This window comes from Oryza sativa, chromosome 9 (assembly GCF_034140825.1).
Source record: "Oryza sativa Japonica Group chromosome 9, ASM3414082v1".
Taxonomy (NCBI): Eukaryota; Viridiplantae; Streptophyta; class Magnoliopsida; order Poales; family Poaceae; genus Oryza; species Oryza sativa.
Genome location: NC_089043.1, coordinates 13758802 through 13784567, shown reverse-complemented (window position 1 = coordinate 13784567; position 25766 = coordinate 13758802). Strand labels below are relative to the sequence as shown.

Sequence of the window (25766 nt, the reverse complement as noted above, 5' to 3'; positions counted from 1 at the left end):
CTTGAACTTATGCCTAATTGAATTGCATTCCTCAACCTCAAAACCGTTGCAAATCGACTCCCCGGACGGTTTCGTTCTACGTGGCACTTATGTGGCAAGTTGACTTGGTCTTCATTCCATGTGGCATTAACGTGATGCTTACGTGGCACTAAATAAAAACCAAACCTAAATGGAACCCACATGTATGTGAGTAAAACAATAAAAACAAATTTTGGGCCTACGTGTCAGCTACCCTTTTTCCTCCCTCTTTACCCTTTATCTTTCTCCAATGGATGGCGGCGGCGGCGAGCAAGATGGAGCTCTACGAGCCCACCTGCCACGGCGCACACGCAGGGAGGGCTCGCCTGCCACGGCGCACACACGGGGAGGGGGATGGGGCTTGCAGCTCATGGACACGCAAGGGATGGTCTCGTCGGCCTCTGAATCCACCTCCTGGATCGCGGCGGCCTTGCAAATCCAGCAGCTTAGCGGCGGTCCTCTTTCTATTATCCCCCCAATCCCTATACTCTCCCTCCCTCGCCTTCTTCTCACCATAGCAAGGCGGCAATGGCGGCGGTGGCTAGCAACAACAGCCACTAGGGAGACGGCGATGAATGGAAAGCGTGGTGGCGACTCTTTGCTCGGATCTTCCTCCGGCTGGACTCATCCCTAAGCCTCACCCGCGTGGTGCCCGCGAGTAAGCAATGGCGCCACATGGCTCATCGACGGCGTCTCCGATGCTAAGTGGCCAAGAAGAAGGAGCTGGCGGAAGCGTCATTGCTTCCCTGACCCCATGGTGTGCCGAAGAGGGGAGTGTTCACCGCCAGTTGTCGTCGCTCCCCTTTGCTGTCGTGGCACCCGCGAGGAGAAGGAGCGGTACTACTACCGCTATTGGGTTGTATGATGCCCAGGGATGTCCACTGCATCATTGCTGCTTGGACCAACCCCGACATGGTTGGATCCCACCGCGCTGGGTCCGAGCCTTCCCTTGGTGGCATAAGAGACGAGGAAAGATCCGGTAGTGGCAGAGGCGAACTAGGAGGTCGTGCACTAGAGGGAATCGCCGGTGCTGAAGCTAACGTGGGTGCACGATGCCATAGCCCTGCTCCCTGTCCCGAGTTAGTGCTGGAGAGATAGCAACAGCAGTATAACACCCTCCCATCTCTAATGGCCTAGAGAGAGAGAGAGAGAGAGAGAGGAACGGAGGAGCCGCTGATGCCCTCCCAAGCTCTGGCTCGCCGCCGCCGCCCTCTCAGCAGACTGAGCTGCTGCTGGAAGCTCTAGGAGAGGAAGATGGAACGAAGGAAAGAGAGAAGAGATTGGTGAGAAAGAAGTGGTGTCTTAAATGTGGGCCCCACGTGCTGACTCAGCCGATTGTTCAGGTCAATGAGCCACGTCAGCGAAAACCACCGTCTAATACTGCTGAGAGAGAGTCATTTTGTGAGTTAGAGGATGGGTTATACCTATCCGGTTTTACGGTTGAGGGAGTAGACTTATTCCTTTAGTTGGACTCTTTCTCGGTTTCTCCTGGACTAGGCCTTTTCGGGCCTGGCCCAGTTACCCGGACCGACAACCTCTTCGGCCACCTGCTCCTCGCCCCCCCTTCACCCGACACCTGAGTAGACTACCCCCATGGACCGACCTCTCACGCATCAACCCACTTGTAAACCACCCCGTCCATGGACCGCGCCCACGGGAACCCAGCCGGGGACACACACCCAAACCCCAACCATTCACCGGAGATGAGAAGCGCCACAGGAAAACGAGCCGCGTCGCTTTCGCGAGAGAGGGACACCTGCTCTGCTTCCGCTTCCGCTTCCCCCTCTCGAGTCTCTCGCCTCTCCCCCGTGGCCAACCCACACACCGCGGGTTGGAGGAGGAGGAGGAGGAGGTAGGGGAAATCCCCGTCGGCCGTCGGCTCGGCGCCGAATCGATCCGGTGAGTGAGTGATTGAGTTCGTCTCTGCTCTCTCTCCTCCTTGTTCAATTATCAAGCTCTTGAATCGAGTCCTAGTAGTAGTGTGCTAGAGGTGCTGGATGATTTGGGTTTTTGGGGATTTTTTTTTTTTGGGGGGGGGGGTTGTTTGGGAACTGCTAGTGCGTTTGTGGTATACTGGTATGGGAGTTCGTTGCTAATGGACGGGGTATTTGGGAACTTTTAGGGTTTTGTTTGGATGGATTTTTGGTTGTGGTTTTTGTCAGGAATGGGTGTCGGCGACTTGGTTAGCTTTAGCTTTTGAGAATTTTTTTCGCCCCTGTTGTTCTGTTCATGGTTCATCTTTAGATTCAGAGGAGAATCCTTCTAGCGTTTTTCTGAGAATGAAACCTTTTTTTTTATGTTTTTATTTTTACGGGGCTATAATTTTTCCACTGCCTTTTGTGATTACTATTACATAATTACATGTCCCTTTGATGAATAATGGATGTTGGTTCTTTGGCTAAAAGTCAAATTGCGACTTGAAGTAGAAACGGGTGTACCTGGGATTAAGTTGCCATCGCTGGAACTAGAGTTAATTATTGGTTTGATCATTGTTGCTTCGCGTTGGATATACTATCGGTTTAGCAGTTAGCATGATACTAAATCATAGGAAGGCTACTATGATTGGAGAACCGTGGTGTTGTATAACTGATTAGATTCTTTCAAATATGATTTTCAGTTAGACCGCTCATTGGTTCAGGATCAGGGTCTTTTGCAGTTCTCCCAAATATTGCACTAATTTGTTTGCCAAATAATCATGCAAAACTTACATGAGTGGTGGCATTAACTCTTTTATTCAAATACATGGTTGTTCAATGATGGTATTAACTCTTCTATTCAACAGGCTGTAAAAAATTAAGTGAATAATCCTTGTCCCGCTACTTAAAATCTAGTCAAGACTCAGATTGGAAACCATTGGGGACTAGTAAAGTTTATGGGACTTGGACGTGTACATTACATGCACATGCCCATGATACATTAACAGGATGGATGTTCTATTCTGGAAGGTTAAATATAATAGTTCTTAGAAAGTTAGAGTTTTCAGACCGATGGTATGCTTGCATATATTTTTAGAAGTATCAAATATGATGAGAGTTCTTAAAAGAATTGGGTTTGTTAACTATGTTGAGTGCCTTCTACTATTTATTTTACAGGTTTTTATTGTTCATGGTGATATACTATATGCATGAATAAGTTACAGTTATGTAATATATATGGGCAAGGATGTATAAGAAGTTCATTTGTTTTCTAAATTTGTAGCTTAGGCTTCTTCTGCTGGGCTCTTCCATGAAGCAAATGAAGTTTATAATGCACATACTAATGTTCAGTATATTATACTGAGAATCAACTTTATTCTCAGCTGTATATACACTAGTATGCCAGCCATTGGTAGCTACTTGAAAGGATGGTGAAACGCATATGATTACCCATGATGAGCATGTGTGTTCCCTTTTTTTATTAGTGCTAAGCTGGAAATCAATAAATCCAAGATATTCATGGAGCATGCTACCTGTGATGATGTGCATGAGCATGCTATAAATGTATCACATGGAGAAACTGCATCAACATCAACCAGTCATCAAGATTTGCACAGTGATTCAGATGATTCACATCAGGATGATAGGCCTTCAACAAGCACACAAACCCCATCACCACAGTCTTCAGCATCAACTTCGCCCACTGCATATAACACCAGAAATTTATCCTTTCCTAGAAGAGATAGTATGTATGGTCATGGAAGAAGTATTTGGAATTCTGGTTTGTGGATCTCGTTTGAACTGGTCATATATGTAGTACAGATTGTAGCTGCTATTTTCGTCCTTGTCTTTTCAAGAGACGAACATCCGCATGCCCCTTTATTTGCATGGATAATTGGTTACACAATTGGCTGCATTGCAAGCATTCCTCTTATTTGTTGGCGCTGTGCCCATCGAAACAGACCTTCGGAACAAGAACCTGAACAACCACCCGCAGCCTATCCTAATTTGACTTCCTCTCAATCATCAGAAGGACGCAATCAGCGTAGCAGTGGTACTGTTTTGCATTTTGGATGTATCACAATTTCGTGTCCAAGGTAATTTGTAGTTCCATGTTATTTTTCTATCTTGAATTTCCTAAAGTCCTGTATGTGAACTCGTGTATGCAGTCTCACTCCTATGCATTTTTTGAAGAAACTGCTATCCATTTGCATCTTATAAACATATTTATGCTTTCCAATAACTGAAAGATGCAACAAATAAACTGATAGTTGAATTGATTGAAACTATCAACTCTAGGGCATCCTAATTAGTTTATTTTTGATATTCCATTGGATCACGCAGGTACCACAGTCCTATGTTCTTGAGTTGAGCCTTCTATTTGTGCGTAGTACCACGATATGGATTCTACAATATATTTTTACTGCAATTTGTTTTTTCTCAGTCATTCTGGAAGTGTAGAAGATATATATGCTCTTGTTTCTTTGACCTAGGAATTTGGAACAGTTGTGTTGACCTCTTCAAGGTGTAATATTACAATGTTCGCTGCAGATACCTCATTACATTGGAGGGGAGGATGTTCCCTTTCTATATTTGTTGTGCTTGACAAAAGCATTCAACATTGTGGAGCGTAATGTGTCCTATTTAACTGGAATTGGTCCTGTTGAAAATTGTACTAGTCTACTCTAAAGTATTAAAACTTTATAAGTAAATTTGAAGAAATGCGTGATGCGAGATCTTATAGTACTTAGTTTTGTGCTAAATTTGATATGGATGTATTAACTGAGGTGATTATACATTACAGGCCTAGCATATTGGCTTATCATTTCAAGACAGCTGTAGACTGTTTCTTTGCTGTATGGTTTGTTGTTGGCAATGTGTGGATTTTTGGTGGGCACAGCACTTTGTCAGATTCTCAGGAAGCTCCCAATATGTATAGGTATTTTCTTTCCTATCATTCATAGCTTTTCTGAACTCAATCAACTCATGCCTTACTTTGTTGCCTCTTGCTAGGCTATGCTTAGCATTCCTTGCACTTAGTTGTGTTGGGTATGCTATTCCCTTCGTCATGTGTGCAGCCATATGCTGCTGCTTTCCATGCTTAATTTCTCTTCTGCGCCTTCAAGAGGATTTGGGTCATACTAGAGGAGCTACTCAAGAACTAATTGATGCACTGCCAACCTACAAATTCAAGCCAAAACGAAGCAAAATGTGGGTTGACCATGCTTCAAGCTCAGAGAATCTTAGCGAGGGTGGCATCCTGGGCCCAGGAACTAAAAAGGAAAGGATTGTTTCAGCTGAAGATGCTGTGAGTATATTTCACATTTTCATATCATTTTCATGTCTGATGATACTTGATTTGCAATTAGTATTGAGGGGGTTTCCGTAAAACAAGTATTGATGGGATTCCTTGTATCGACCTTCATGTACCTTATAATTTAGTAATCATAACTCCATTCACAAGTGAATACTTAAGCAGCCTCTGTTATGCAGTAATATGTACTGTCTTAGCCTTATCTTATTTTGGAATATATTTAACAAAAGGTCTAGCTCGTGATGATGCTTTTACACATCTTTTTCAGATAACAATGAGACTTCCCTTTTTTCCTCAGTGAAACATATAGTGTTCTAGGTAAATATTCATTAACAAAAGTGTTTTAGGGAAATATTCTGCTTTATGAGAAATAGTTTTGTTTATATTATACTACAGTATCTTTTTTCTCGTGTATCTTCAAACAGTTGTAGTTACACTCGCTTTCATAAGTCCTTTTCTAAATTCCATTCATTTCCTTCAGTAACATGGGACCTCTTGGAATTTTCCAAGTTACCTGACTTACTGTCTGGATTATTATTTTTGTAGCTCATTCAATTTGCCATTACTAACTTGAAACCAGGGTTCTCGAAATAATGTTATAGTTGTTTTAGTTTGATTCATAAGTCATAACATATAACTTGTCAACATCTATTGATATCTGCAGGTGTGCTGCATCTGTCTTACTAAGTACGGAGATGATGATGAGCTCCGTGAGCTTCCTTGCACCCACTTCTTTCATGTGCAATGTGTCGATAAATGGCTCAAGATAAATGCAGTGTGCCCACTCTGCAAGACCGAGATTGGGGGTGTGGTTCGATCATTTTTTGGCTTGCCCTTTGGTCGCCGACGTGTTGATAGGATGGCAGGAAGAGGTATAGCTAGCTCGAGATTCACTGTATAGAACACGTCTTCTTCTCTAGCATGTTTGCTTGTTTCATCTGCTCATATGCACATAAAAGACGTGCTCATGGATTGTAGTTTGTTGATTTGCAATGAAAGCGATAATCTGCTTTCATCACCCTTGAGTTCACCAAAGTGATGACAGAAAAGTGGAGACCTGATGCTTGCAGTGACAAGTTTCTGCAGTACAGTAGAAACATAAGTATATTCTGATGTAACATTTGATGTCAAGATTGTAAATAAAGAGCACAAAGTTCACTTCGGGGGTGTATATCTGCATGTGTATGGGAAAGGAAAGCCTAATTAGTTAGTAACTTTGTGGGCATTTTATTGTGTGCAATCATTGATCTTGTTTTTCCCAGTATTGTGAAGTTCTCATTGTTTGCACAAGGTTTCAACAGATAAATAGATGATCTGTTGGAGCTGCCGTATTGCAGGGATGAAGATGGAACTATGACCCACTATTCACAGTATTTTGTTGCTTTGCAATTCCATACTGTCTTGTTTCAGTGGAAACCAATTGTTGCTAATATGATTGGCAAAAGTTCTCATCGGAACGTGCATTTTTGTTCATGTTGATGTAGAATAAAAAATCCTATGCAGCAATCACTTTTGACATGACATCAATCTGGGGCCTTCATTACAGGAGGTTTTGCTGGTTATCAGGCAAGCACATCATAGATCATAGTCACCATTATCCTGAGTTACTCCAGCACCACCTACAGCTTGAATCCTGTACTGACTCAAATCATTGTTCAATGCAGGTTCAGGGTTTCAGAAGTTGCTGGCATTCTGTGGATCATCAAATCCTAAAATAAGAAATACTACTCTAGTAGGTGAGGAAAACCTGCCCTATGCATGACTACATCTATTAATTAAGTTCCAAATTGTGTATTTGGGTCAACTACAGCAACAGGTCACCACACACCTATTCTGCCCAATGAGCTATGCAGCAATCACTTTGTGAATGTCAACATTCCCAAAGTTCCAAATCCTATTAAGATTGATTAGTGTAATCTGAGAATAATTCTGCAAAATCAATGATGGGACACATGAATCATGGATGGATGTCATGCCAGGAGAGGTGTACTTTGGGAATGTCAACATCCTCTTGCTGTTCCAACCTTGGAAAATGGCACATGTGAGATTGGGTGTATGCTAATAATGCTTATTAGGTCAAGCTAAAGACAAAATGTTTGTCCTGTCCAGGTGACCAGGTCCAAAGATACCTATGGCTGTATGGATCAACAGTGCTGATCTGGGTGTTTGTGGTTTGGTGACACCCAATTGGCTGGGCTACTTGCCTTTAACCTACAGCATCTTACTGTAGAGTTAGACGCCCGCTCTTCTTTGTTAATATGAAGATTAGAGGGCTACTTATTTTGGAAGAATGAATGCCACCGAGTTTGTGTCTTTTGGAGTTTTCGGTGTATAAAATCCAATTTCTATGAATTGGTATAAGAACTAAACTGAATTCCTCACATGTTTAAAACCTTAAATTACTCCCACCGACATGAGCTCTCCCACGATGGCCAAAGAGAAGTTAGGCATGCTTGTTAGCGTATTCGCAAGACAAGTCATCACAGGTAGTCGTCGAAAGCTGCATACGACTTTGTTGTTATGTTACGATATTGGACCCATAATGTCATTTTAGTTTTTGCTTCTACATATTTTTGGTTGAGTCCACCAACTTTGTTCTAATTAAACTGCCTAAATATCAGTGCTTTGCTACGGATAAAAATATTACAATATTACCTAAAATAGACAAAAAATATTTTCCATGAAATGTTTTACCAATCTTCAGAGAGTATTCAACTTAATTTGATATTATATGTGGCTATCCATTTAAATTTGATTGAGTTTTAATATTAAGAAGTTTCAGGAATTATTTGCAATTTACAAGGGAGTAGTGGGTGATAGATTCTCACTACCACCACCCTTACTTTGTACTAGTACAGAAAGTTTTCAAGTAGTAGACCCTAAAATCATATACTCCATTCTCTCTTATTTGAGATATAATAGGGCGCACCTGTATTGATATATCTTGACCTACCTATAGTGAAAAATATATCTTGGTCCATGGGTTTTTAACCTAGGCCCCGTACCATGGCCCATGATGCACCAACCTTTTGGAAAATTTCTATTGAGGCTATCTCTCTCTCATCCAATTTATACGGTCCAATCAAACAGTTATTTTCTGTATTTTGCAATACTCTATTTTACACTTGTATTCATGTCAGAATTATATTTTACACTTGTATTTATGTTAGAATCATGTGTTTTTTCTATTCCTCTATTTTTCCAATCCTACGATTCAAAGAAGCCATAAATACACAGAACTGGAAAATTGCATAGCACTTCCATCTAACTCTAATTCCAAGGCAAAGAAAGAGACGAATAGGAAGCCACCGTCCTAGCACAAAACTGAAAAGAAGTCTACTTAAAGTCATTATTATTAGGCATCTAAAGAAAAAAAAAACAACAAGCAAGCACCTCAGAGACGACGACGACTAGTAATACTAATCCCACAAGATGCCGAGGATTCCAGGAATCAATCAACCAAGCAAGCAACGAAGCCCAAGACAAAGGAGTGCAAGACCCACACCGACAAGCCAACCAGCCAAGCCAAGCACGCACGTCCGTCACCACCCCCGACGCCCGTCACTGTCGCGTGGGCCCCACTCCACCTGTCCACCGGCACGCGGCACCCCCGCTCCCCGGCTGCTCGCGGACCAGGCCGCACCTCCCGTTCAAATCTCTCCTCCTCTCCCTCTCCCCCCACTCCTCGCTCTCCTCCGCGACTCGAAGGTCGAAGCAGATCCACTCGCGCGCTCGCGAGGGTGCGTCGCGAGCGGGAGGTCAGAGAAGGGGGATCGGCCGATCGATCGATGGCGGGGGGCGAGGTGGTGGCGGTGGCGGCGGCGGCGGCGGGGACGAGCAGGACGGTGCTGGTGACGGGAGGGGCCGGGTACATCGGGAGCCACACCGTGCTGCAGCTGCTCGCCGCGGGGTTCCGCGTCGTCGTCGCCGACAGCCTCGGGAACTCCTCCGAGCTCGCCGTCCGCCGCGTCGCCGCGCTCGCCGGGGACAAGGCGCGGAACCTCTCCTTACACAAGGTTAATACTGTCCTGACTCCTGAGGCGATGCGCGCAGCGGGGGGTTGGTTGGTTGTTTGTTTCGCGGCTTTTGGCTGCTTGGGTTTGCGTGATTTTGCGCTTGTTTTTTTTTTTTGGGGGACCAGCACGATCGGCCGATGGGGGATTGGGGGCCCGTTCCAATGTTGGCAGATCTCTCCCGCTGACCTGAGGCCGAGTCATTTGGCCTTTTTTTGGTGATCATTTTGATTGTTTAGTGTGTGTAGCAAGGGTGGGTTACTCGTCATGGGGGGAAATTTTGGTGTTCTTTTCTTTTTTTTTTCTGTTATACTTGGCGTGAATTTGGCCGAGATCGCTAGTATTTATTTCAGGGTCAAACAAATGTGAAGTGATTTGGATTACAGCCGTATGAGTTGGTTTATCGCCAAGTGCGGGTATCTATGGTAATTGTATATTAGTGGAATATAACTGCCGTAAATTCTCATATTGTGCTGTACGATCATGAATTTCGGTCGTTTGCCTTGAGTATTGATTCGAAGATGATAATGGAGAAGAGATATTTCTTTTATCCAATAGAAAACCGGAAGAGATCTGATCTAAGCATAATGCCATGTGGCTGGACATGTATACCTGTCTGGTATCTCATTGTTTTAGGCTATCCAGTTTGTATATTTCGTTCTTGCCAGTTCAATGGGTTGGGTCATGGGTCGTCTATGTATTGAAACTTATATTGAATGATCTGAAAGATTTGGATATTTACTACTGAGCTGTAACTAGGTAAATTAGTGTGTCATTGTTTGTTAAGAATGGCAATTAGTATAATTTTGATTATTCAAGTTTGTACTCTGGGATGAATGGGAATTTTAATAACATATGTTTAATAGTGGAACTCACATTTGTGGGGCTAGTAGATGAGTCTACTTGCAACTGTCCAATTGGGAAGATCTGCAAGTTGTTGTGCCATTGCCTTCATTGTTTAACATAATTGTATGGCATAGGCATTGCAGTATCTATACAGTTGGTTCCAGTGACCTTATTTGGTGTTATTGTTATTGCTATGGACAAAACGAGTTTGCCAGGCTAGTGCGTTCAATGTTCTGAATTATTTTAGTACTGGCAGTTAAAAAAAAACAATTTCTTGCTCTTCCTATCGCACTTGCTAGAATAGGTGTGAGGTTTGGTGCCAGTTGTGTAGAATATCTCATTTGTCTTCAGATATGGTTATTTCAAAGGAATGGGTTAAATACTTTGATGTACATCTGGAAGTCAATGCTACATTATGTATTTAATCCACTACATAACCTTGATCCTACTGAAAATTTTTGAAAGTCCTTAAGGTACATTAAATTCAACACTATTAACTTCTCTTCTTCCGCAGGTTGATATTCGTGATAAGGGTGGACTGGAAAAGGTTTTTTCTTCGACAAGGTAAAACACGCTATAAAATAGTATTATCTTTTTATTCCTTTTTACTTCTTTTATACTTTTCAAAAGCAGCAATTTGTAACATCTCTGTAAAGTAAAAGTATCTAAATTCCTAAAATATGTCTTTTCTAGATTTGATGCTGTCGTTCATTTTGCTGGTCTGAAAGCTGTGGGTGAAAGTGTGCAGAAGCCATTGCTTTATTATGACCATAATGTTGCTGGGACAATAATTCTTCTAGAAGTTATGGCAGCCCATGGATGTAAAAAGGTAATTACCCCTCCCATATCTGTGGGCTAGCTTATACTCCATGAGGATGTCTTCTAAAGTAATTCCTTTTGATTCAATGCATCTATACAATTTTAAAATAAAATATTTGCTTCTCTGCTGTCCAATCCAATTCATGTTGTAGACTTCATGGGTTTCATTTACAGTCAACATCATTTTTTATTTAGTCATTGCTCCAACTTCTGTAAATTATAATAATGAACCGTGCACCTACTAGGTTACTTACTAGGAATGGTGATAGCATCCTTGTTTTTTTAATACCTGTAGCTGAAAATCATTCTGTTAATAATCATGCCAACTGTCAATGATTTGTTTTGAGGTTAAACCAGAGTATCCGTTGCTTTGCTTGTATCAGACTGATGCTGACATATATTTGTTTTCTCATGTGGTCAAATGTTTGTAGTTGGTGTTTTCATCGTCAGCTGCAGTTTATGGATCACCTAAAAACTCACCCTGCACAGAAGAGTTTCCTCTCACTCCACACAATCCATATGGCAGAACCAAGGTGTGCTTATGTCTTTCCCTATATTTGCAAATGTTTGCACCAAATGCTTAGCTGATTGCAATCATATATATCAATTGCAGCTCATAGCAGAGGAGATTTGCCGTGATATATACCATTCAGATTCTGAATGGAGCATAATTTTACTTAGGTACTTCAATCCTGTTGGAGCTCATCCCAGTGGATACCTTGGTGAAGACCCATGTGGAATTCCTAACAACCTCATGCCCTTCGTCCAGCAAGTTGCTGTCGGGAGGAGACCGTCACTTACAATATTTGGAAATGACTATGCAACAAAAGATGGGACAGGGGTAATCTCCTTTGAGATACATTCAGTTACCTTCTTTACTTTATCTCAACCTCTTCAATTTGAGTATTAACCTTTATATATAGCATGTACTAGTGAGCCTTGGGTTAGCCGTATTTTTAGAAATATAACATTCCTGCAAGTAATAACCGAACTAAGATATTTGCATGACTTGAGGGAAGTAACAATGTGGCTTATCAGATACCATATTCAGTGTTGTAAAGCTCCTTTGCCAGCCCAGGGGAGAAGTGCTGTAAAGTAGTTCTTCCCTTAGAGTCAGTCCTCAGAGCTATAAGATGTCCTACTAACAAGCATGTTACATCATGGTCATTTCTAGTGTTTCTTATCCTCTTCCATATGATATAGCTGTGCCACTATAGCATGCTTGAGAATCCTGATGGGGAAGAGTAGAAGAGACATGAAATAAGTAGAAATAAAAAGATTTTCCGTTTAACCTGTTGACAATCTTCTTTGTGTGGTAGTTTTCCTTTCACATATTATAGTTTTATTGACATCGGCTGCATAGACTTATAGACATTATTCTTCAAAATTAGAGCTCTGTAGACTGACAAGTGCATATTTTTAGTTGAATATTCTAATCCATCAAGGAATTCTTTTTGGCATGATTGCAGGTACGTGATTATATTCATGTAGTTGATCTTGCTGAGGGGCATATTGCTGCACTACGGAAGCTGTTTGAAAGCTCAATAGGTTTGCACAATTTACTGCTCTCTCAACTCAAATTTTTATGGGCAAATTCTTGCATGCACCCCTTGCTATGTGTGTGCAATGGTTCCCCAAAACGAGTCTCCGGTGAATTACAGCACTGTTTAGAACTCAAATAGTGTTGGATGCTCAGAACTGTCACTTTGTTTTGATGTTAAATCTTTTTTCTAAAATTTATTTCTACTTGCAGGATGTCAAGCATACAACCTTGGAACAGGAAAGGGAACATCAGTGTTGGAAATAGTTAATGCATTTGAGAAAGTTTCTGGAAAGGTATGCCTGATTTGATATATTTGGACAAGTGTACATGTTTCTTGCCTGTCCTTTTGACATGTTATGTTGTGCTGGTTACCAAATTTCCTACTCAATTCTTCTGACCTGTTGGTACGCAGGCAATCCTTAGGTTTATTCACTACTCCCTCCGTTTCACAATATAAGTCATTCTAGCATTTTCTATATTCATATTGATGCTAATGAATCTAGACATATATATCTATCTAGAGTCATTAACATCAATACGAATGTGGAAAATGCTAGAATGACTTACATTGTGAAACGGAGGAAGTATGTTATTGTAAAGGCATTACTGCACTAGAGGCCTAGGGACTACAAAGTTGTATGAGTTCTCACTAATGCCTATGCATATGATACACGAGTGCAATGGATTTTTTTTCGTTGTGCTTTCTTTTCTTATCCGTATGTTCCTCTTTTTAGAAAATACCTTTGGTTATTGGTCCACGACGCCCTGGTGATGCTGAGATTCTCTTTTCGTCAGCTGCTAAAGCAGAGAGAGAATTCAAGTGGAAGTAAGTTACACAGTAACATTGAGAAGATGATCATTGATTGTAAATTTCTAGTTTTTCTCATGGTTTAGTGTCGATCTTCCTTCAGGGCAAAATATGGCATCGAAGAAATGTGCAGAGACCAATGGAACTGGGCGAGCAAGAATCCTTTCGGGTACGCCTCGCCCGACTCCACCAAGCAGAATGGTCATTCACACTGATCAACGCCGATTGGTCTGTGTGAACTCAGTTGTACATGCAACGTAGAACTACAGGTCGAGATCGATGTAGATCTAGTCGGTCAGTCATACAGAGAAAGCTTAGAAAAGATTTGTTCTCTTCTTTTGGACCAGTATTGGTATAAATCTACCCTTCTGCATATAGTTCAAAATTGTTGTAGGAACATTGCTATAGTCAGTCAGCTAATTCAATTCTTTTTCTTGCTAATTTAGTGGCATTGCCTTGCACAGTACTTGATGCAGATTCCTGCATCACCAAGAATGCAGCTGTATACGGATTTTGTATCTGAAATATGAATGGATAGAACCACAGTTATACATTCGTTTTGGCTATACACAGTATTGCTAACGTGAATATCACTGGTCGATCTAGATTCTTCACCCTTACTCCCGTAATCTCGTTCATCCTTTAGCTAAAAAGACGTGTTTGGCAACCTTCCCTCCTATCATGGAAAACAGGGCGGTAGAATAACACATGATTAATGAAATATATTAACTAAAAAACTCTAAAATAGATTAATATAATTTTTAGAACAACCTTTTATTTTTTAAAAATATATTATTTAACAGTTTAAGAAATATGCACGCGATAAAGAAAAGGAGGGAGTGAAGGTTGGGAACCTCAAGAAAATGAACTCAGCCAAAAATATCCATGATCTTTTAGGTAGTGTTTGGTTGCTAGGATGGGATGGGATGGGATGAGATGAACCCATTTTGGGGTGTTTGGTTCAGGGGTGAGTGGGACGGATTGGTCCCTAAAGAGGAATATTCCTCTTAGATCCGGGACCAACCGATCCGGCCAAAACTGGCGGACGAACTCGTCCCAGGTGGGACGAGCGAACGGCGTGAATGAGCGAGCAAAACCATTTGCTTTCTTTGCTGAAACGCAGTTGGAATATTTGGAGTTTGTTCTGGACTAAATACTTGAGTTCTTTGTTACTGATGTAAACGTAACAATACGTATAGTTGAGTTCTCCGCAACTGTTCGATTATTGTTAATCCTGTTGGCAAATGGGCATCCTTCATTTAGCTTGTAGGAGATCTTTTGTATGAAATTATTGCCAGTTTTGATTCCCCTTTTTTTTGCTGGTGAAGAGTGATTTCATTGTATCAACAATTAGTATCATGGTGCCCGAAGTGCAGTAAAACCATATGAAGTATATACCATTGTATCAATCTAAGAGAGATATATACTAGTAAAACTATCTATAGTTAACTATTATACGTGTGAACTATTAGATTGATTACATATAATATGCCAATCTAGTTTAAACTTTAAGTGTTTCTTTTTTTTTCTGAACGGTTAGGACGATGTTGAAGTTTTATATTAAGAAGAAAAATACCCTAGTTTAAAGAGAAAACATAATCAAATCTTAAAATCTTAAAACTCCAAGTTTTTCCTGTCATAAAGCTACAGCCCATCTTCAGTTTAGACCCCGTTTGATAGGGCTCCAAACTCCAACTTCTAACACTACACTCCAACTCCAGTGGGAGCTAGCTACTATAGGATCTGGAGGTAGGTGTGAAAGTGTTTGGCTAGATTAGTCAGCTCCATGCCACCACGTCCCGTGTCATCATTTCATTGAACACCTGGGGTGCGTCCCGCGGTCCTGCCGCCGCTGCCATCGTGCGCCGCCACCCGACCAGCGCGCCACCTGCCTCCGTCGATACCGCCATCTGCATGCTGCCCTGCCGCTGGCATCGCTTATCCCATGCATCACCGCACGCCGTTGTGCAGCCGTCGCCATCGGCCAACCCGCGCGCCCTGCCGTCGCCGGCGCTCATTCCGCACCCCGCCGCCTGCGTGCTACCCTACCACCGCCGATGTCATCGTCGATCATTCCACGCTCTGGCCTGCCACCACCGATGTGTTGACTCGAAAAATCAACGCGCAGCGGCCTGGGAGATCTGCTTAACTCCAGTACTGGTCCAGGAAAATTGCCTTCGGGTTCTGAGCATGCCAGATGGTTTGATCCTGCAACCAACAAGATAGAAAAACAAGGAAGAGTTAAATCCATCGACAATAGCCGATCGGCAAGATTGCCGATGACATATCGCTTGGGGCCACGCCGATGCAACTTGAGTCAGATCGGCGGAGGCAAGTGAAAATTTGGGGATTGTTCGGCGTACTCGATCGGCTGTAGATGCCAACAATATGTAATCCATCCGATGGGATACACTTAGATCGAGCAACTAGGATAGATCGATGGTGGCATCGAGACAGTATAAATCGCTCTATATCTAAACGTGCTCCAAAGTAAAGATTAAGCATACTTACAGCATAGCCGATGGGGTAGACCTAACTTGTACTGGCTAGTACTCCGATACCACCCTATACCAAGATACCAGCATGGATGAAATATAAAAAGCTAAGGCCAATCTGGCGATCGGGAAGCTTGATATATTTCGAAAGGATGGGATCTTGATATAATTTTTTTTTGACGAAAAACCAGCAGGAGAGGCTCCTACTGAAATGCATTGCCAATAGAAGATATTTACAGTCCCAAAAAGCTCTGAGAGGGAGAAAAGAAGAAAGAAGAAAATAGAACTTAAAAGTACAAATTACAGATTATCTAGCCATGATTTCCAGGGTGGTCTGTCTTGAGCTTTAACCCTATGCAAAAGTAGGGTAAAATCTTCACGGAAGAGAGATTTCCAGGAGTTGAATGTGGGCGTTATGTTGTTGAAGATATAATCATTCCTTCTTCTCCAGATGTTCCACAATGCTACCGCAACAACCTCAACGAAAAAGACTTGGGAAAAATTCCTTTTTGCTTCAATGATCATAGGCATGAAACTCAGATTTGGTTGCCATTGGATTCCACAATAGTTCCAGCATCTGATGGCAAAAGGGCAGCCAAAAAAGAGATACATAAAATCTTCCAAAATTGAGAGGCTACACAAGATGCAATTTGGCCCAGATGGGACAGCTTGGTTTTTCCTTTGTAGCATATCTTTTGTGTTCAACCTGTCTACCATCAGAAGCCATAGAAAAACTTTTAGCTTCAAAGTGCATTTGCTCTTCCAAATGAAAGTGAGAGGCAAATCTACAGAGAGGTGATCATAGAACAGTGAGTAGACCTGTTTTGATTGAAAACCAGGATGTGACCATTTGTAACCCCAGTGATCATCCTCATTATTTAAAGACACATGTGCAATAAGATTTTGCAGTGTATTCCATTCCTGAAGAGCTTGAGGTGAGATGGGCAGGTAGAATTGGTTTGTGAGATTTTGATCATTCATGAAACCAAAGATGGAAATGTCTTCTTTGGCGGCATAAGAGAAAAGGACTTTAAATTGTTCAGCAAAACATGGATCAGTACCATGCCAGTCATCCTTCCAAAATAAAGCAGTCTCCTCCATGAGGGGTGATTTGTGCGATTGCTCTGAAAAGAGGAATTAATCTGATGATATCCTTCCACCAAAAGGACCCCATCTCTTTGCAAGCATGGGGTGGTAAACTTGCGTCCGGATAGTAGTTGGTCCAGATGAGCTTGACCCAGGGAATATCCTGCTTATTGAAGAATTTGTCCAGATGTTTCACAAGAAGTGCACAGTTTTGAAATTCAAGATTAATTATGCCTAAACCTCCTTTATTCTTTGGTTTGCAAACCATATCCTAGGCTGCTAAAGAGTGAGTCTTTGCTGAAACTTCTGCTGTTTTTCTCCATAAACAATGTCGACGAGCTCTATCTATGTGCATGATGACCTTCTTTGGTAGCTTAATCGTACTCATGTAATATGTTGGCAGTGATGAGAGTATTGAGTTAACCATTGTTAGTCTTTGTCCATAATTTAGGAAGGTAGTGAGAGACGAAAGTCTACCTTCCACCCTATCAATTAGAGGTGCAAAATCAACAATTTTTTGGTTTAGAAAGACCCATGGGCAATCCAAGGTATGTGAACGGCAAAGATTGGGGCGGATTTAGACGTTCTAGAGCCAGAAAAGGAAGTAAAACGACTAAAACAGGTAAGATCGACTGAAACCCTGATACTATCTCTATTAGCAGCCAAGGAAGAGATTAGATGAAACGCTTCAGGATAGAACTTAATAGATCGAACCTAACTGATGCAGCATTAAGCGTAAAGAGAAGCATAAGATCTAATCAAATCAATGGAAGCTCATCCGAGATGGTAGATATACCACGTAATTTAGCTTAATAACGAAACCTAAGCCTATCGGCCATTTTCGATGATAGAGGCTAGCAGATGAAGCTTAGATGACGAGATCAATCTAGATTATGCGATATATATAATAACTCAGTGGCTTGCGTGGACAGGGTTAGAGTGTCATGAAGATGTAAGCACTAATCCCAAGAACGCAAGCCGCCATGACAAGATTTACCTCTTCGTCGGAGATCGAACCTGATGCAGCCCAACTCGAAAGCAAGAACTCGTCGAAACAATGAAAGTAAAAGGGTGGCGATGCGCCGAAGTGTATTGAACTGTCGTCCCTTGATTACATGGGGTGGGGCTATATTTATACCCGAGGTACATGATAGGTCCTGGCTGGACACGACTCTTATCTCTAACATAATTTAAAATACGAATGAGTCCTTCAGGTGGACCCTTACCAAAATATCTCTAAGGAAACTACAAAATGTTATGATTAATAGATATACAATTGCCCTTCTTAGGACTCATATCCTTGTGTGGCGATAACTATGGAGGCCTTCATTCAACCCGGCGACGGCTGTGGGGCTACCTTTCCTGAAATGGGCAGCGTCGGCTTGACTTCGTTGGATCCAGTGCTTAGCCGATATGCGGTAGCCGATGTTATCGTAGCCGATTTGTGCGGCAGCCGATGCTGTTCGTAGCCGACTTGCACTATGCTTTCCCGAACGGGCTTTTTCCAAATCGGCTTCGTTTCTAACTCCAAATCCAACCCATAGCATTACCAAATTTGGTCGTCAACACGACGCTGCAACCGACACCCGCCGCGGAAGCCGCAGCTAGGACTCGGGAGGAAGATGGGGGAGGAGTGAGAACGGGAGGAGAGGAGGTGGGTAGGGCCGTAGGGGTAGTTCAGTGGTATTTTTGCATAAATACACTAAACAATTAAAGGGTAGTGGGTCTTTTGGGGTGGAGTGGAGCTGTGGAGCAGCAAAAACCCAGCCCCACCATGTAGTACAATTTTGTGGAGTAACTTTGCCAACTCCGCTCCAAAAAATATAGAATCTGTACCATTTGGCACAACTCTAGCTCCAGGTAAGTTGGAGTTGGGAGCTAGAGCTGTGCCAAACGGGACCTTATATTCTGCTCACATAGTGGTGAACAAGAATGAAGCAATACAATGGAAATAAAGATAGCTTGGCATGGACAAAGAAAATTAGAATACCGGCTTCCCATTGTACAGGAGTGAAATAAGCGTACCAAATAGAGGCTTGCCTATAAACAAGTAAGCAATTGTCATAGTTACATTGAAATTAGTTTGGCCAACCAAGGATAGCAGTTAAGATTCAATACCAGTTATGAAGCTTTTTGTTCCATCCATGGGGTCCAAAACACAAACATAATCATCAGACTTCTCTATGCATCTCCAACCATTTTCCTCGCTAAAACTGAATAATACCCAGTAAAGAAAACATTATTAATCACATTGTTATATACGAATCAAAAGCCATAATTGAAACAAAAACTTGTAAATCATGATAGGCAAAGCTCACACGGCATGGGAAGGGAAGCTCTTCAGAATGACTGAATCCATTGCTTCTTCCGCTTCTCTATCTGCAATAGTGACAGGACCTGGAACAAAATTCAGTCAATTCACAGTTAGCAAGCACAACCAAGAATATTCAGTCAATTCACAGTCAATACATTCGGTTTGCAAGCTCAAATGGCAATATTCAGTTTTGGAACTCCCAAGGATTAATATCACGCAGTCTGATCCTCCTTGTCGATGATCTCGATGCGCTGCCGGAAGTACTTCCTGAGCACCTCCCTCGGCCTCGCCGTGTCCGCCGTCCTCTGCGCCACCTCCACCAGCCACTCCACCCCCACCCCCTCCTCCCATCCGCTGTCATGCCCAGAAGTTTCCCCCTTTTCCTTTGCTTTAAAAATTTGTTAAATAAATCGTCCGAAGAAATTATCTTAATTAACCTAGAGCTAATTCCATAATTGATAAATGCAATTAATAATCGGAAATAGCGTGGTGGAATTTTTCTTGAGTTCTCCATGCTCCAATGCATTAACAAGATTTTTAGTGGAATTTTCAGAGCCTTGGAAATAATTTTAACCAATTAAAAATCACCAAAGTGTAATATTTAATCCCAGGAAAATCCTTCTCCTCTTTTTCTTTTCTTTTCCTTCCTTTTTCTCTAGATGGGCCGTCGGCCCATCTCTCTCCCCGCGCTCGGCGCCCCTTTCCTGGGCCGGCCCGCTCCTCCTTTCCCCTCCCCGAAGTCCTCCCTCCCTCCTTTTCTCTTTCGGGCGCCGACAGGTGGGGCCGACCTGTTGGTCGTCCCCTACCTCCGGTCGTTGGAGCCGGAGCTCCAACCGCCCGCGCCGCCGCCTTCTCCGCTCCACGTCGCGCCTCCACTCCGCGCCTGCACCTCGCGCCCACGTCGCCGCCCTCTCCCCCGCATCTCCCGCGCGCGCGCCCGCAAGTGGTAGGGGATTTGAAATCCCCCAACACCCTCTCTCTCTCCTCCACCTCTCCACGTCGCCGGCCAAATAGGGGCCATCCCCGGCCGTTTCCGCCCCTCCCTCGCCCATAAAAACCCTCACTCGAGCTCTCTCTCTCGTTTCCCCCATTCACCGTCCTCTCCCACGCCCTCTACCGCCGTCGCGCCGCGCTCGCCGAGCTCCGCCGCCGCCGCCCATCTCCGGCCGCGTGCCGTCGCCACTAGGGCCGCCGCCGCGCCAAGCCGCCACCGCCGCTAGCTCCGCCGCCGTGTGGGCCATCTCGGCCACTGCCTCGCGTCGCCGGAACCCCACCGGAACCCCATCTCCCTCGCGAGCCGGTGAGCTATCCATTCCCCTCCGTCTCTGGCCGGCCACTTTGGTCGTCACGGTCGCCCTCTCCATCCCTAACTCCTCTCCTCCCCTCCTCTAGGTGTCGCCGCCGCTCGTTCGCCCCTCCTCTCGTCGGGTCGTCGTCGCCACCTTCGTCTTCCGCTCCGGCCGTCGTGTCGCCGGTGAGTCCTCCCTCCCCCTCCTTTCCTCACCTTCCCGCGAGCGCCGGCCACGCCGCTGCTCTGGCCATGCGCCGCCGCCTTTCGGCCGTCGCCGCTGCTTCCCGCACCGCCGGTCACCGCCGTCGGTAGCCGTGCCTCGCTGCCGCCTCGCCTTGGTCGGCCAGTCGGCCTTGAGGCCGAGCCGAGCCCGGCCGGCGCCTCCCTCGCCTCCCCTTTGAGCCACCACCTGGTGGGGCCCACCTGCTAGGCGCCACCTCCCTCCCTTTGGAGCCGCTGACCCGGGGGGCCCACGTGCCGGCGCCCCCCTTTCGCTGACGTCAGCCCTGGGTATTATTGTGCAATAATTAATTAAGGACTTTTTCTTTATTAGTAAAAACACAATTTATCTTCTAAAATTCATAACTAATTCATCCGAGCACCGTTTAAGTCCATTCAAGTCTCAGTAAATCAAGAAAAATGCAAAGAATCCATTAAAAATGGTTTTGTTTCCTGTTTCAGTAGTCTTATAGCATGTTTTGCTTGTGTGCTTTGTTTGTCCGTAGGTTTCGGCCGTTTCGTCGATCGGTGGTTTTTCGAAGACGTTGCTGAGGTCTCATCAGTTCGAGAGCAAGGCAAGTCATGCAATACAATTGATCATATTGTACCCAATTTACAAATACCCATTTCTATTAAAGGTTGCATTCTTTTACAATGTCATGTGGGATGGGTCCTATTACCCAGCCATATATTGTTTACCTTATGCCATTGATAACTAGGGTATCAAAATGATTAGATGTTGGTTTAGGAAATGCTTAGCCATGCCTAGTTCAACTAGTACACAAATGGGGACTACATTATTACATAGACTTTGACTATGAGCATAGCTTTGGATTGGTGCCACCGCGATGGTGTTAGTTAATTAAAATACACTGAATGGTGGGTTGTGGGTGCATGGTTTTGCTGGTCGCACCCCTGGCAGTTAAGGACCGGTTCATGGGAAACCCTGGGAGACTTACCGTGCTTACCACAAGCGGGAGTGGGTAACTGCTTGATCTGAAGTATAGCTCGACCCTTTCCTAGGCACCGGTGGCGAGGGTGGGCGTGATGGAGTTGGGTCGGCCGGGGTGTCCGGTTGTCCAGCTGCCGGATTCACCGCGGCGCAAGAGGGGACCGCCCACTGCCTTTTGAGGGGTGGGGGGTGAAACCTTAGCGTGGTGTGGATGGTTAGGGGAGGGTTATGTGGAGGGTCTTGTCACGATTTCCCCCTTTGCAGTATCATGGTGATACTTCGGGGCATGGCGACATGTGTGGAATCGTGTCTTGTGGGTACAGTTGTACACCTCTGGCCAGAGTAAAACTATTCGAATAGCCGTGCCCGTGGTTATGGGCGATCAACCAGATTCACCGTGATTAGTCTCACCCCTAGTTTAGCTTAATGAACTGGTGTAGTTCAGGTGGTTGGTTGGGCCTGTTGCAACGTGGTGTAGCGTTGGACAGTGATTGGTTAATATTGATTAATTACTACAGTTGTTTTACTGCTTTCAACTACTGCTTTTAAATGCTAGCTTTATGCAAAAGAACCCCTAGCTTCCTTTGGTTATATCCTGCATCATACCTCCTCTTCCGGTATGACTTGCTGAGTACAGTGGGTAGTACTCAGTCTTGCTCTCTTTTCCCCCACACCAGAGTTGAAGTTCTTCTCAGTTGGAGCCGTCTCAGAGAGGTTGGTTTCGTCGCTGCCGTCAAGGTTTGCCTGTGGAGTGGAGTCGCCCGCTGCTGAAGTCAAGCTCCCAAGGCTAGCTCGTTTTATCTTTTCCGCTGCATTTGTAATCTTTTATATTTTTGTAAGACGTGGATCTGTATGTCAACAATTGGTTTGTGTACCCTGGCTGGTCCTGGACAGGGATTTAATGCACATTCAGCTTAGAAATTCTGGTTTGTGAATTTCTGGGCGTGACATTCGCCCACCCTGGGGCTTGCCCGAACCGAGCCCACCCTCTGACGGTGGCCCGTCGTCACCCTGCACGCCCGAATCACCGCCACCACCGCCATGGTCCCGGGGAGAAGCCTTTCACGGAGGCGGTGGCGCGGGGCAGCGCCGAGAGTGGGGGAGGAGTGAGGCGCATGGGACAGTGGAGGTGGCCGGGAGCATTTGGGGCTGGGAGGGGAAAGCGGCGGTCGCAGTGGTTGGTGGGGAAGCGAGGATTAAACGGCGGCGGCGCGAGAATGAGCGGCGAGCACCACCACAGCGGCGGCGGGGGGTTTTTGTTGGTTTTAGTGGCAGCCCTGCCGCTTCAGGTAGAGCGTGGTGGGATTTGGAGTTGGTTCGTTTTGGTTCTCGCTGCGACGATGATGGTGATGGGCCATGTTTAGTAGATCAATGTTTCCACTTAATGTTATAAGATCCGTTCCACTTAATGTTTCCTTCAGGAGATCATTAGTTGGTAAGAATCTTGCATATTGGTATGAATTGTGTGCTTCTATTGTACATATATCAATTCTCTGATAGCTTTAGATGGAATTTTCATCAGAATATAATATTTTCTGTTAGATCAATGTATCTAGCTTTAATTAATAATGGTTATATTGAGAGAAATAATATTATTTGGAAGCTTAAGATGCCACTTAAGATTAAGATCTTTATGTGGTACTTGCTTAAAGGGGTTGTGCTAACCAAGGATAATTTGGCAAGACGAAATTGGAATGACAGTTTAAGATGTTGTTTCTATATGAAAAATGCGACTATTCAACATCTTTTTATAGAGTGTCATTATGCAAAATTTGTTTGGAGAGCAGTACAGTTCTCTTTTGGTTTATACCTTCCTACTACCATATCTAATATGTTTGATGGTTGGCTCTTGGGGTAGACAAGAAGAAGAGTAAACTTATACTTGTAGGAGCTTCTGCCATATGTTGGGCTCTGTGGTTGAGTAGGAATGATATGGTTTTTGATAAATCGCCATCTATCTCATATATGCAGGTAATTTTTAGGGCAACATATTGGCTTCGATTTTGGGCACAGCTGCAAATGTGTGAAGATGATGAAGAGCTTATGAATGTTGCATGTCGTAGGCTTGAGACGACAGTCATGCAACTCTTTGCAAACTATGATGGAGATTCACAAATAGACTTGAATAAATGTGCTCTCCTTATCTTAGTTTGATCTTTTATTTTGTTGGATGTGTTTAATTTATTTGAACTATCATTATTTGAGTGATACTCTGTAATAATTGGCTGTAGCTCTGATGAGGAAAGGCCGGGATGTTTTATTCCATTATATATAAAAAATTGTTTAGTAGAGCTCCAACTCATAGATCCTAACTCCAAACTCCAACTCTAGTGGGAGCTAGCTCCTCTAGGAGCTGTAGGTATCTCTGAAAGTGTTTGGCTAACTTGAGCAGCTTCGGAAATCATAGGGGGTAGAGAGACAATACTACCCTTATATTTTTTTCTATTGTTTATGTTATGTAGAATTAATAATATATACTTTTCCATAAAAATTTCAACACAAGGTTTAAGTGATAATGTATGAACTTTCAGTAGTATACAAGGGGTTTAATTTGATAATGTATGAACTTTCAATGGTATACAAGGGATTTAATTTTCTCGTTTCATTGTATTCCATACAAATGTCAGTGCTACTAAGGAGTACATATGTATTTATTCATGTGCTAAATCTGAAGTATCAAACTGGTTTACTAGGATTTGGGGATATCTTGCACACAGATCTGGAAAAATCCTTTGCACACCGCCGCTATTGCCATGCTCCAAACCCTGCCACCGTCACCGTGGTGCGTAGACACCGAAAGCTGCCGTCACCGTGCGCTCCCGCCCAAAACTTCGCGTCGAGAGGAGGAGGGAGAGAGCAGCTCTGCCACCGTGCGCCGCCGCAGTCGCCGCCACCGCCTCGCTCGTCTCCCCTTTCTCTCCTTTCTCGCCACGAGAGGACGACGAGTGGGTGGGAACCGGTTCGGCTAGATCCAAGGGGTAGTGCGATGGTATTTTCCTGTAATTTTCGATGAAAGGGGATGGATAGCACTAGGGGTGAAAACGATCGGAAACGGTCAGAATCAGTAGCATCTCTTTAGAAACGATGCTCGATCGGCTGGTAATTGACCATATTTATCGTTTAAACTACTCAATATCGACATTAATACGTTGCAGGAAGAAATTAGAAAAAAACAAAATTTAAAAATAGCTAAAAACGGTACGGTCGGAAACGGTACCCCTTAAACGGAAACGGCGTCCGGTCGATCGGGAATTTCGGTGACCGTTTTCACCCCTATGTAGCACTGAGAGTGGAGTTGTGTAGCCACGTTTTCGGCGCGGGAATAATTAACTACGTATTTGCCACTCTTACGAGTGGTTCTAAAGGATTCACCACTAGACCCATATGTCATAGACACATAAAGGCTCACATGTCATAGACAGCGAGTGGCAAATCATTAATTGGCACATCTGAAGAGTGGCACCTGACAAATAATCAAATGTCCCGGCGTGGGAATAATTAACTACTACTACCTTCATATTTTAATGTATGATGCCGTTGACTTTTTGTTCAATGTTTGACCATTCGTCTTATTCAAAAAATTTATATAATTATTATTTAATTTAGAGTAAAGTCCATCACCGGTCCTTAAACTTGTACCGTTGTGTCATCCCGGTCCCTAAACTCGCAAATCGACCGTTCAGGCCCTCAAACTTGTTCGACTGTGTCATCTCGGTCTCTAAACTTGCAGATCACTCGTTTAGGTCCTCCAACTCGTTCAGTTGTGTCACCCCGGTCCCTAAACTTGGATTTGAATATCATCTGGGTCAAATAGGACGGTCTAAAGATTTTATATTTAAAAATAATTCATAATTTTTTCATGTGAACTCTAATGAAGACGAACTTTATATCAAACTTGTAGCCCTCGACGCGATCTACAACTTACAACTTTGTAGTTGAATTTTTTTTATTTTAAGTCATTGTTTTCCCAAAATGTAATTTTAAAATTAAAATTTCAAAATCTATAAACATGCAACAATATTTTGGGACCCTAAACAATTTTAATTCAAAAACTTTTCAACTACAAAGTTGTAGGTTGCGTCGAGTGCTACAATTTTGATACAAAGTTTGTCTTCATTAGAGTTAACATGAAA

The 25766-nt window shown here is 43.6% G+C and overlaps 2 protein-coding genes across 4 annotated transcripts; both read left to right on the top strand.

The window, feature by feature from the left end:
* Nucleotides 1–1696: 1696 nt before the first annotated feature.
* LOC4346724 (E3 ubiquitin-protein ligase At1g63170) lies at nucleotides 1697–6507 on the top strand. Of its 3 annotated transcripts, none has more exons than NM_001420934.1 (5): nucleotides 1697–1917; nucleotides 3217–4030; nucleotides 4738–4872; nucleotides 4947–5241; nucleotides 5912–6507. In NM_001420934.1, exons 2-5 carry the CDS (start codon nucleotides 3453–3455, stop codon nucleotides 6146–6148), a joined length of 1245 nt encoding a protein of 414 aa, NP_001407863.1. In that variant the 5' UTR covers nucleotides 1697–1917; nucleotides 3217–3452; the 3' UTR covers nucleotides 6149–6507. The 3 variants fall into 3 exon arrangements, with proteins under 3 accessions (NP_001407863.1, XP_015611992.1, XP_015611991.1); XM_015756506.3 differs by having other exon boundaries at nucleotides 1724–1917; nucleotides 3419–4030; nucleotides 5912–6418; XM_015756505.3 differs by having other exon boundaries at nucleotides 1724–1917; nucleotides 3222–4030; nucleotides 5912–6418.
* Nucleotides 6508–8951: 2444 nt separating this feature from the next.
* Nucleotides 8952–13838, top strand: LOC4346723 (UDP-glucose 4-epimerase 4-like). Its single transcript, NM_001420936.1, has 9 exons — nucleotides 8952–9263; nucleotides 10621–10670; nucleotides 10800–10935; nucleotides 11357–11458; nucleotides 11539–11766; nucleotides 12395–12473; nucleotides 12679–12761; nucleotides 13203–13294; nucleotides 13380–13838. Exons 1-9 carry the CDS (start codon nucleotides 9036–9038, stop codon nucleotides 13489–13491), a joined length of 1110 nt encoding a protein of 369 aa, NP_001407865.1. The 5' UTR covers nucleotides 8952–9035; the 3' UTR covers nucleotides 13492–13838.
* Nucleotides 13839–25766: the final 11928 nt, after the last annotated feature.